The 13,064-nt window shown below is 37.9% G+C and overlaps 1 protein-coding gene across 8 annotated transcripts in view; it reads left to right on the forward strand.

Moving 5' to 3' along the window:
* Positions 1-13,064, forward strand: part of Chd6 (chromodomain helicase DNA binding protein 6) — a 216,337-nt gene that overhangs the window by 94,145 nt on the left and 109,128 nt on the right. For all 8 annotated transcript variants that reach the window (XM_013518270.1, XM_013518274.1, XM_013518272.1 and 5 more), the window contains 5 exons: positions 505-563; positions 1,226-1,343; positions 6,402-6,488; positions 6,680-6,814; positions 11,544-11,665. In XM_013518270.1, coding sequence (XP_013373724.1) covers positions 505-563; positions 1,226-1,343; positions 6,402-6,488; positions 6,680-6,814; positions 11,544-11,665 — 521 coding nt within the window. The remainder of the gene's footprint in view (positions 1-504; positions 564-1,225; positions 1,344-6,401; positions 6,489-6,679; positions 6,815-11,543; positions 11,666-13,064) is intronic.

Below are 13,064 nucleotides of genomic sequence, written 5' to 3' on the forward strand. Positions count from 1 at the left end.
ACATATCAAAGCTGTGGTAGAACTCCTCTAGACAAAACTTTCTGAGTGAGAGAGCATGTTGTCACTGGTGAGAGCATAGCTTTATTTTTCCTTCTGTATTTATGAACGTAAACTTCCTTGCTGTTGCTTTGTGGGAGTGGTGTGGGGGATGCCAGCCGTGAATGAAGGCACCTTTGCACCAAGCTGCTTTCTTGACATTTCTCAGAGCCCTGGATCAGTCTGGGTTTGCAGCTAATAACGGTCTCCACCTGAATGCTATCTTCTTCTAAGTGACCAAGAAGATCTTTTTTTTTTCTTTTTTAGTTTAACATATAACAAATAATTCTGTATTTGGCCTTGGGAAAACCCAGCTAATAGCTTGTAAGGAAAAGGTCTAGGAAAATGAAAATGTCCTTAAGAAACTTTATTTAAACTAGGCCAAGGTGTTGGTTTACCTGTTTTCTTCTGGTTTGGAAGGGTGATTTGCCGGGATCTGTGCTGATAACAGGTTACTGTTTATTACAGGTTCACCCAGGAGAACCTCCATTTGACCTAGAGCTATTCTACGTTAAGTATAGAAATTTGTACGTCTATTTAATATATATTTGGATTTTATTTGAATAAAAATTCCTTTCCCTTGACACTTTATTCTCTTTCTTCTGTATTTTTAGAAACTAGCCCCTAAGGCATAACCCACAGATTTTGGCTGAATCCAGTTCTTCTGAGGGAATAGTGTTTAATTTTGGCTGCACATAGACTCCCTTGGAAGGCGTTTTAAAACTGCTGAAGTCCCTCTTCCACCCAAAACCAGTTGACTCAGACTCAGAATGGGCCCTAAAGAGTGATATTTAAAAAAGAAAATCTCCCTGAACAATTCTCATGTGCACCTAGGGTAGAAAACTGTTGTCATACAGTGTATGCCCTTTTCCCATATGCATTTTTCTCCCTTTCTGCTACCTATACATTTTCACTAGTGTGCATTTGGTAGCCTGCCCACATCTGAGCATCCTTCTACTTTGAGCCAGTTTCTGTAGAAGGTGCAGAGAGATCAGTCCCTTGGAATTACACTATTTTGTGGAGTTTTCTGTTGTGCTCCTTAAGGCCAAGGCCTTTCTAAGCACACTCTTAACAGTTTCACAGCAGAATAGTCTGCTGCCTCTGTGTAAGATTGTCACCTGTTTATTGAAATCTTAAAGCTCAGTCATTTGCTAGCTGTGTGTCTCACAATTTGTGTGTCTTTGGATAGTTCCTACTTACATTGTAAATGGGCTACAATGGAAGAGCTGGAAAAGGATCCTCGCATCGCACAGAAGATCAAGCGATTTAGAAATAAACAAGCGCAGATGAAGCACATTTTTACTGAGGTGAAGCAAAATTTACTGACTCACTTGACTGCTGCTCTTTTTGCAGCATTAAATACTGGGTTGACTTTTCAGTTCAAGTTGAAGTCCTATACAGATCTGTTGTTCAAGTCAAATTATGTACTACTTTATGTGCACTATTTACTTCTGGATAGGAGTACAGCTGGGTCTGACCTGTCGGAAGAGTAGTACAGCGAGAGGCATCAAATGTTGCAGAGCCTACCTACCCCTTGCCCTGAAATTCTGTCATTTATTTTAATGAAATTATCAAGTCTGCACAAAGATTTAGTTATGATAAAGGGTTGTTTATATTTGATGAAGAATTGGAAGCAAACAATGTTAGGTAATAGGCATTTATTTTTTAATTTTTATTTTTAGTAGTACATGTTTGTACTACATAATGATTGCATTCATCATGGGGAGCTGGTATGTGTACATAACTCATCTCAGTTCTTTTTATGTCTCCTTCCTTTTACCCCCTGTCTTCATCTTTTGGTCTCTTCCCATTTGCAAATGATCTGTTTCCTTGTCTCCTGCTGTCTTTTATTTGCTCTTTAATTTATTTATACTTTGGATTCTTCTCTTTTCTTTTTTCTTTTCTTTTCTTTTGAGACATGGTCTTGCTATGCAGTGGCCTTGAACTCACTAAGTAACCCAGGCTGGTCTCAAACTTGAGGCGATCCTCGTGCCCCAGCCTCCCAAATGCTGGGATTACAGGCATGTGCTGCCATACCTGGTTTGGATTTTTCATATAAGAAAAACCATGCTTGTGTGGTTGTTTTATTTCCCTTAAAATTATGGTCTCACAATTATCATTCATAATCACTGTAAATACATCCTGGAGAATGGAATACTGTACATCTAGTTAAGAATACTGGAGGAAAATTATTAGTGACTTGGAAATATGCTTGGTGTAACAAACTGTTGTTAGTGGGAAATATTAGGCTGCAGTGTTATATGGGAAAGTTCCATTTGGGTTGAGTAGGAAAAAAAGAAGCACTATCATAGTGCGTGGAAAATGTTTTGAGTAAACGTATGAAAATATTGGCACTATTTTCTGTGGTTGTTGGGATTATGGTAAATTCTGTTTTCTTCTTTTTTACGTATAGTTTTCACTTTTGAATCATGTTTGAAGAAAAGAAGCAGCCACACTTACTCTTACAATATAAAGTCATTAATACTAGACCCTAATGATTATGCTCAGATGTAACTAAATTATAGTAAGTTGCTGTGCACACTTAACGCAATTTATTCACATTATGCTGTTTCCTCAAGTGATAAAGGTTACTTTAAAATAATGTCAATAAATATTCTCCTTATCCCAGTTTAGGATCTTCCCTATTTAAGCTTAAAGTTTGGTCCCTGCCCTCTCCGTAATTGTATTAAAACATATGAGAACTGGTTTTCATAACAGTATTCATTTAATAGGGACTTTTTGAAAGGATGGTGACAATTAGAACCATTCTTTTTTGAGACAGGGTCCAACTCTGTAATTCAGAGTGGACTTGAAGTCGCTAGGTAGCCCAAGCTGGCCTCAAACTCCAGGCAGTCCTCCTGCTCGGCCTCCCAGGTGCTGGGATTACAGGCGTATACCACCATGCCTGACAGAAGCATTCTTGAAACCCTATTGGTTATTCTCACTATTTCTTAGAACATTTTAATCACACTCATTTCTTAACAAGTATTTGCAATGTAATAAATTATTCACATGACAAGTTCTTCTGTTTTAAGCCCTGCAAGGTATATGGTCCATGTCTTCTTTGTATTTTTATCCCTAATACCAGGCACAGAGTCAGTGCCCAATAGTTATTTAGCGGTCCCCAGGTAAGGGAGGAAGGTTTGCCTTGCACCACTCTCCTGTTTCAGACTCTTCAGCACTTACCATTTTTTTTTGGAATAACATCCAAATTCTGTAATACAACCTACACAGCCTTGTGTGTCTGCTTGTTTATGTATTCTCAAGGGAGGTTTTTCCTTGCTTGGGGACAGAGAAGAAACTGTGAGGGGGTCTAGAAATAATGTAACAGGAGTTCACACTACAGTGAGACGAGAAAGTATCTGAGAAGATTAGAGTATGTCATGGAATTAAGGATGAATGATAGAGGAGAGTAGTTCTATAACAGTATCTGTGATCTCAACATGGTTGACATTTTTGTGTAATTTTTGAGTAGAGCATCTTAATGGCCACTATTTCCAACTGCTTTATGAGGTAGCCAAGGAGCATATGAGGAGGATCTAGCACAAGAGGCTGCAGGTTCCTACCAGCGTAGAGGTAGGGGTCTTCCAACTCAAAATCCCAACTCCTGAAAACCCAGACTTTACAACCATTTCCGTGAGGGGAGAGCAAGTGACGAAATCAAGGTTCAGGTTTGCCTGGCAGGCTAGCATAAGTAAAACAGGGAAATAAATGTAATGTCTTACAGTAGTATTTTAAGAAATTTTATAATTTTGAAATGGAAAAAAAGTGATAGCAGTTCTAGGGAGAAAGAGTACAGCCGTTGTATTTTCCTGTAAGTTTACTGTCAGCAGTCACACAAATCCTAGCCCGCATCACTAGAAGAGTCCTTCTGCGCCTTGCTGTTTTCATGCCTCAGTGTGTCATTCATCTGAGTACTAGGACCTGTTGAGGACTTTGAAAAACCTAAGGGCAGCCTCCAGAGGACTACAGTGGTGGTAGAGGGATGGAAGCAAAGTTGAGCGAGTAAGAACAGAAGTGGAAAGTGGACTGCATGATGGTAGAGCCTGGGCTCTGTTATCAAACTCCTGAGACTTCCTCCCAGCACACACACTTACGCGCAGCTGGGAGCTTGAGCCGTCTGCATAAACTCCTTTCAACTCAGCATCTTTGTATGTGTAAAGTGGGACTCCTTATTCATAGATATCAGCCTTGCAGATATCTATGAATAAGTGCATGGTGCTGCTTAGTGTTTTTCAGCTTTATTGAGGTATAATTGACAAAAACTGTGTATAGTTAAAAAAGTGTACAACTTGATGTTTTGATGAAGTAATTGCCATAGTGAAGCTAGTTAGCATATTCATTACCTCACATAATTACCATTTACTGACCCCCCTGCCAAACTGAAGGTCTCTCCTCTAGGCAGATTTCAAGTATATAATACAACATTTTTCATTATTGTCACTATGCTGTACTTTGGATCTTCAGAATGTTTGTCTACATTACTGAAATGGTGACATTTGACCAATATCTGTCCTTCTCCTCTGCCCATGGAAGCCACCATTATACTTTCCTTCTGTGAGTTTGATATATTCCACACATAAGTGGGATCATGTAGTTTTTGTCTTCCTGTGTCTGGCACATTGCATTTAGCATGGTGTTGTCCATATTCATGCTGCTGGAAAAAATAAAATTTTCTTCTTTTATGAAGGCTGAGTAATATTCCCTTGTGTATATATATAAACCATACTTTATTTATTATGAGTAAACACTTAGCTTGTTTCCATATCTTGGCTGTTGTGGACAGTAAGTGGCACAGTGGATATAGAGGGGTTTAACACGGTTCCTGACCCATAGTTACTATAAATATTCCATAAATATTAATTCTTTATGTCAGTCAGAGGGCAGGCAATAGAACATGTGTAGAACAGTTGGACAACCTGGCTTTTTTTTTTTTTAACTAGGTAGGGAAAGATGTTTTAAGAGCCAGCACAGTGGAGAGAATCAGATTAGTGGTGCTCTGGTTCACGAACGTAATTCTTTCCATGATTGTGGTCACAAACCGGATTGAATAGGAACTGAATCAAATTTTGCAGAAGGTCAACATTTAACCTAACTATTGAGTTTGATTTGGTTCTCGTCCAATTCAGTTTGTGACCAGAATCATGGAAAGAATTAAGTTTGTGAACCGAGGTACCACTGTGCTTGCTGCTTCTGTAGAGGAATCAGTTCACATTAGTGTTCGTTACAAGGAAGGAAGTTAAACTATGGTTTAACGAATGAGGATGAAGACTGATACTACTAAACAGAGAGGTAAAGCTGTTTCGGCAATGGATCAAGGTAGTAAATTTTTTAACAGTAGCAATTGAACTTGAGGTTTGCCAGGAATGCTGTACAAAGTATTTCTGCACTGATTAGACTGTGAAACTGGATACCCTTAAAGTGCCTTCCAGCCTACGAGGCAATAAGAACATTCCAGTGGTCCGGGATTAGGATCTATAGGTAAGAAATACCTGAGTGATCATTCGGTTTACACAGCTCTGTGACCTTGGTCATAATACTTAACCTCTTTGATTCATTTCCCTCACCCATAAAGTAATTTTAGCATTTACTGACTATAATGTAGCTTTGAGCATAAGTAAAAACACACAGCATAACACTGGACATTGATTAAATATTCCTAAGTGTTGCTTATTGTTGATTTGTAAGTAAACATTTTTGAAGCATAATAAACGTAAAGTAAATAAATTATAAGTATTCATCTCAGTGAATTTTTACAAAAGTAAACTTTTGTAACTACTACCTAAATCAAGAAATATAATTTTTCCAGTAGCCAGTGCACTCCCTTTATGCCCCTTTTAATGTTAGCTCTCATCCTTATTAAGAAAAAGAAACTTAATTCCAAGTTGGCAAGGAAACCAAGGACCGGTAACACAAAAGGAGCCCTTGTGATTTTTCTACATTGTTATAATGACCAACAGGAAAGTTTTGCCTGGCTGTGGTGCACCGTCTAAGATAGTTGAATCCTTTAAATTTAATCATGGAAACCAGAATTTAGGGACAGTGAAGAAGTTGTCTGTGAAGTGACTTTTTCTCAAGCAGTCTTTATTGGTATGTTTGTTTGGTTGGTTGGTTTTGGCTTTGGCTTTTTGAGATATCCTCTTGCTGCATAGTTCAAACTGGCCTTGATCTCGCTACAGTAGCCTAGGCGGGCCTCGAACTCCTGGTGGTCCTCCTGTCTCAGCCCCCCAACTGCTGGGATTATAGGTGTGCGTCACCCTGCCCATTGTTTTCTGATACGGTCCAGGGTACCACTTAAAACGCTGGGTTTTAGATTTGAGGGAGAGTAGGTACACTTCTTAACTATCCTTTTCTATTTGTGTTAGCCTGATGAAGATTTGTTCAACCCAGACTATGTAGAAGTCGATCGCATCTTAGAAGTGGCCCACACTAAGGATGCAGAAACAGGGGAGGTGGGTGTGTTGCCATTTGCCTCTCCTAAAGCACTGTCCTTTTTTCCATGTGTTTTGCTTGTTTGGTTAATGTGTGGTGTGAAATGATATCCACATTTTGTCACAAAGGGTAGATTCAGTGGTTGGCAGCGTGTGTTTGACACCTTTGAACCAGCAGAAAGAACACTTAAGTTTCTCTCGTTTCCCACTAGGAAGTAACACATTACCTGGTGAAGTGGTGTTCCCTGCCATATGAAGAAAGCACGTGGGAGCTAGAGGAAGATGTGGATCCTGCAAAAGTTAAGGAATTTGAGTCTCTGCAGGTTCTGCCTGAAATTAAGCATGTGGTAACGTATCCAGATCTCTGTCCGATGCCTGCTATAACATGTAATTTTATGAACCTATGTTGCCCATGTGGCTGTGCGCCTGTGATTTCTATGGTATCTTTGTCATTCTCCACATTGAGCCTGCATTCAGGGCCTTTTTCTCCCCAAATCACACCTTCCCTGCACATTGGTCATCTTCAGGGCTGGGCTTCATTTGAACATGGGCAACATTAAAGAAGCGTGGATGTGTGCTTAGATTTCTTAACGTGGGGCCGTCACGTGGAGTCAGTAGAGGGGGTGGAGGGAGTGCTGGGTGCAGAAGAAGCTCACTTGATAATGTCTTTCCAGCTTCCTCTTTTTTACCTCTTGCTCCCTCAGTGATCTGTGTTCTGTTTTTAACAGTAAAATAATGTACTGTAAATATTCAAATAGAAAATATAATAAAACAATATTTGATTAGTGATAAAGACAGTGCAGAAGAATGAAAGGTAAATAAGAGATTTGACAGTTGATACAAGGTATAGAAAAATGGTAGCTTTAAACCCCAATATAGTAGTAATTAAATAAATGCAAATTTCCCAAATAAATACAAAGATTTGCAAAGTAAATTTTTAAAAAATGATAAATACTACAGTGAGACTTCCAAATAAAATATAAAAAGAGACATACTGTGTGAACAATATACAAAAGAAATCTTTTTTTTTTTTTGTGAGGTAGGGTCTCACTGTGTGGTTCAGGCCGGCCTTGAGCTCACTTTGTAGTGATTATCCTGCCTCAGCCTCCCAAGTGCTGGGATTACAGGTGTGCACCACTACGCCTGGCTATACAAAAGAAATCTAACATAGTTGTATTAGTATCATACAAAGTAGACTTTAAGAGAAAAATATTGATAGATAGTAGGAAACAGGGAGATAGCTCTTTTGCAAATGAGATCCAAGAGATGGCGAGAGAGGGGAAGAAAAGGACATAAAAAGAATTAAGATATATTATGTAATATACTAACTCCCCTTGATGAATGTCATCATTGTGCACTAAAAGCATGTATTAATAAAAAAATTCTTTAAAGCAGAAACATTAGTAACAATAGGTAACATGTTTCAGTGTTAACATACTTAGAAATTTCTAGTAATCCTAAATTTGTAAGTATTCTTTAATGTTGCTTCAAAATATGAAGCAAAGCATGACAAGTAGAAAAAAAGAAATAGATAAATCCATAGTTTTAATTGGATGAATAATTGATAGAAAACTCCTATAAACATGAATAAATAACAAGTATGATTAGCACAGTTAACAAAAATCAATAAATATAAATAAATATTAATATGAATATAACACTGACACCAACAAATACATACAGAAATTTTTTTCAAGCATAGTCCTTCTTTTTATCCTTTTCACTCAATTGGATTTGGTTTTTCGGTTTTTCTCTGGTACTGGGAACTGAACTCATGACCTTGCGCTTGCCAGGCAGGCGCTTTTGCCGCTGAGCTAAATCCCCAGCCCCCTCACTCAATTGGAGTATTCTTAAGGGGAAGAACAGTCCTTTATCTGTAGATCACCAAAACCTCACTAAAAGAGCATAGGGTTTTTATAATGTAGTTTTATAAAAGCAGTTTTCTGATTCTGGATTGTTCATATACAGAGTATCAACAATTAAGGAGTAAGAGTTAAAAACATTTAAGTAACTTGGGAAGAGAAAATTGTTAATTTGGCTGTAAGCTGAAAAAGAGAAAATTGTTAATTGGCTGTAAGCTGGAATGATTAGTTTCTGTTTTAAAAGGTCAGACTTTAATATGAAAATCTGCTACCTAGTTCCTCACTGCTATTATTTGTCACTTTTACATCACTGGGAAGTTGGGACCCGGAAAACAGCCTCAGTGTTGGACTTGGATCCCTGTCAGAGTCCATTCAAAAACAGTGTTTTGTTTCTGGTTTTTTTGGCATGCGAAAAGTGTATAGAAGTATCTTGAGATATAGAACTGTGATTGGAACCTTACACGGATTAGTGTGTTGTCTCTATGACTGATCATTAAATCCCTTTTTTAACCTTTTCCTATGTGTACTGTTACCTGTTCTTAATTCAGTCTGTCAGTCATGTAGTAAGCGTCTGTGGGGGTGGATTCTGACATGAGTTATAATAAGAAACAAGGTGCAGGCCCTTTCCCCAGGAGCCCAGTCTAGCAGAAGAAATGTGTACGCGGACAAGGAAAGCAAAGGACTGGTGGTGGTATGTGGCATGATGCAGAGACAGGGAAGTGTGGGAGCAGAGAGGAGAGAGAATTCCATTCTGAAGCTAATTTAATTTACCATCCAGAAGTAATCAGAACCTTTACTCATTCTCTCAGCCCAACTCCCACTTGTTCCTCAGTCTCTCTGCCTTTGGCAGGAAAACGAATCCTCAAGTCTTTTCAGGTGATTTCACATTTCCTTTATTTCTTCGCAGTTGTGACACCATTGTCCTCCCCAGCCCTCTGAGTCACAGAATCTTTTCATATTTGTCTTTTTTTCTAATTTTTGTTCTTATTAAAAATGCACATTTTGAAATTTTACCTCAAAAATTCTGTGAAATGGTAGCTAAAAGTGTAACTAAGGCTGTCTTTCTTTATGTGTTAGGAAAAGGCTGATAAATGGTACTTCACCTAAGTTTGAGGATCTTATTCTGCATGTGGAAGTTCAGGATGACCTTTGCACTCTAGAGGAGTAGACCGTTCAGTATCTAAAATCACTCAAAGAGGAAAAACCTGGAGCAATGACCAGATCAGAGAGCAGTGTCTCCATATCACCGTGCTTCCAAGGCAGCAGATAGAAATCTGCGGTGAAATCACCCTATTGTGTGATGTCTGCAGTGCAGCAGGCTAGGAGCTTGAGTCCCTAGAGGCAAGGATGCTTCCAGAAAGTCTCTCTACCATGTCTAGTACAGTATGGAAGAATGCCCAATAGGCTGGGTGCTTGGGGCTTTAGAGATCTGGGCCAAATGCTTCCTGTAGGCTAATAAGCACAAGGTAATTTGTTTACGGGACCGGAACTGAACTTGTACAGGAATATCTTTGCTCAAAAGATACATTGTATTCCTTTTTTTTTCAGTGGTACTGGGGGTTGAACCCAGGGATACTTTACTACTAAGCCATACCCCCACTCTTTAAAAAAAATTCTCATAAGGAATGTAAACATTGTGTAGTATGCACATATGCTAATAAACTAAAATTTTAATTTTTTTTTTAAATTTTAAGACAAGTTCTCAATGTATTGCCCAGGCTTACCTCCAACTTGCTATCCTCCTGCATTAGCCTAGTAGTTGGGATTATAGCACAATGCAGGCTTTCCTCTCTTATTTCTAAAAATACCTGAAACTATGTGCTGGTAGTAATATTCAGCAGTGTTTCATTTCAGAGTGCATAGTTTAACTACAGCTAAAGCAGTTTTGAAGATAAGTTGTAATATGAGTTTTCTAAAAGACAATAGATAGCTTATACTCCTCTCCAAACATATGTATGTAATTAAGGATTTTTTTTTAAATCTCATCACATGAAAATGAATTAGCTTTGGTTGCTAGTTTATTTCATGTGTAAACATTATTGTAATAGGGCAGAGTAGAATAATTAAAGACTAAAATTTTGTGTAGGAGCTATAACCATTGGCGTAGTTAAGAATTTTAATTTTTAAGATCTTAAGTGTCAGTTTAGGGAATCAATTGGTCTATAAGCAAAATAGCCATGTCTGTTTCTAAATAATAATTTTCTTTTAAAATCCAATACAAAAGCATTAAATGGAAAAGCTCAGCTCAAGACTAAAAATTTCCCCCAAATTAATAAATTCATTGTAATTCTAATTGAAATTCCAATAGAAATTTAAGAGAAATTGACAAATTGATTCTGAAGTTATACAGAGCAGCTGGGCATGGTGGCACATACCTGTAATCCTAGCTTTTGGGAGGCTGAGACAAGACAATCAACATGTGTTTGAGACAAGCCTGGGTTACATAAGTGAGTTCAAGGCCAGCCTGCACTACCTCACATGACGCTGTCTCAGAAATACAAACAAACAAATAAGTAAAATTGTACAGAACAATAAATAAGATAGAAAAAGCATTTTGGAAGAATTTCCCATCAGATTATAGCTGTAGTAATTGAAAAGTGTGGCTTTATTGCAGACAAAAAAGGCATTTGAAAAGAAGGAAGAATCCACATACAGCTCCATGGATATATTAGAACTTAACATATAATTTGTGTTCAAATCAGCATAGAAAAAATTACTACTTTTAGGAGCTGGTGTTTCACATGAAAAAATAAAGTAAGACTGCCTCTACATGTTTTAAGAAGAATTTATGGAATTTGTAGTTTTGATTATACAAATTTTGGTTAGTATTTTCATACTTCAGAAACTAACCAAGACACTGTGCTTTCCTAAGCAGGTATGGTAGGCACAAAGAAATTCTGTTTATAAAAATCGAAAAATTTGACTAATAGTAGTTTGTGAGGGAAATTAAAGTGTGAGAGTGGCATCCAGGAATCTAAAGTAGCATGACACACTCACCAAGATTTCAGATAGGTCTGTTTTTCTTATCAATTACTTGCAGTCTTAACCTAGTAAAGTGTAGAAACTTACAGGGTCTGAACATTATTAAGAAAAGAACAACTTCAGTTTGAAATTAGCCTTAAGATAGTGTTTTGAGATTTACCCCTCACTGATAATTGTCTGTTACGCTGTTAACACCCTTCTCCATGTACTGTGCTTTTTGCTTCCTTCCCAGGAGCGGCCTGCATCAGACTCCTGGCAGAAACTTGACAAGTCTCGCGAGTATAAGAACAGTAACCAGCTCCGAGAGTACCAATTGGAAGGCATGAACTGGCTTCTTTTTAATTGGTATAACAGGTGAGGGACCAGAAACAGACTAGATCTTTATACCTGTAAGTATATTGTTGCCTAAGCCTGGCAAAAAAGTCTAACCAATTAGGCTCACCCTAGATGATTCTGTAGTGCTATTTTCTATTTCTGAGTTTTACTCCCATCACACTTCCCTGACTAAAAGGTAATGGATCTGGATTCTCAGGCTCCACTCTACTCGTATGTGAACCATGAATGTACTGGATTCATGCTATAGCAGTTAGTCTTGAACTCTTTGTATTCTGGTTTTGTCAGAATCTATTGAACCAGATGAAATTTGAGAAGACAGATTTTTCTCAACATTCTAAGTTATGCCACATAATAGTGACTTTAAGACTGTCTTATAAAGCACTTAGATGGGATTCTGGATGCCTTTGTTCTAACACAGTCACTGCCACTTAGGGAATATAATTCATTCAACCAGACCAGGTCTTAGATTGCCCATCTGAACAGGTAGGGAGTGAAACTAGATGGTGTTCACAGCCTTTCTAGGACTGTAGTTCTGGTGTGCTATCTGTGATTCTGGAGACCAACAGAGATCAGCCTTTTTACTGTGATAAGGGATTTATTATGTTGGTTAAAATCTTGTCCTTTTCTACCATACAAATGATAGCTGATAAGAATCATCTGACTTAGTATCTTTTTATTTTTACCTTGACTTTTTTTAGAGTGGAGGGTGGCTTTATTTTATTGGTACACTTTAGATATACATAATGATCACATTCATGTAGAGAATTTGCACCTGTACATGATATAGCTTGCTTTTTTTCCCCATCCCCCCCTCCTTCAGTCCTTCTCCTTATTTGCAAAAGCTTTGTTTCTATTTACTTCCTTCTGTTTTCTTTTGTTTGTTGTCCCTTCCTTCCTTTCCCCGCTCTCCTCCCTTGTTCTCCTTCCCATTTGAACATTTTCTTCCCATTTCCCAATACCTGGTACACATTTTGGTCCTTATTTATACTTTGAGTTTCTCACACTAGAGAAACAATGCAGTATTTAAACATGTGTGTCAAATTTATTTCACTTAAAGAGTATGGTCTCAAGATGCATCCATTTAGCTAGAAATGTCTCAAGCGTATCCTTCTTAATAGCAGAGCAGTACTCCATTGTATAAAAAAAAAAAAAAAAGAAAAGAACCACCTCTTCTTTATCCATTCATTGGTTGATGGGCTTTTGGGCTGCTTCTAAGATTTAGCTATTGCAGACTGTGCTGCTGTAAACATGGGTATGCATAAATCTCTGTGGTATGATGCTTTTGGGAAGTTACCAAGAATCAAGAAAGGGAATAGCTGGGTTAAATGGAACCTTTGGTTATAGTTTTTTTCTTTTTTTCTTTTTTTGGTTTTGGTTTTTCTCCGGAACCAGGAACTGAACTCACGACCTTGCGCTT

Source organism: Chinchilla lanigera, unplaced genomic scaffold (assembly GCF_000276665.1).
Source record: "Chinchilla lanigera isolate Chin_1 unplaced genomic scaffold, ChiLan1.0 scaffold00044, whole genome shotgun sequence".
In the NCBI taxonomy this organism is placed as follows: Eukaryota; Metazoa; Chordata; class Mammalia; order Rodentia; family Chinchillidae; genus Chinchilla; species Chinchilla lanigera.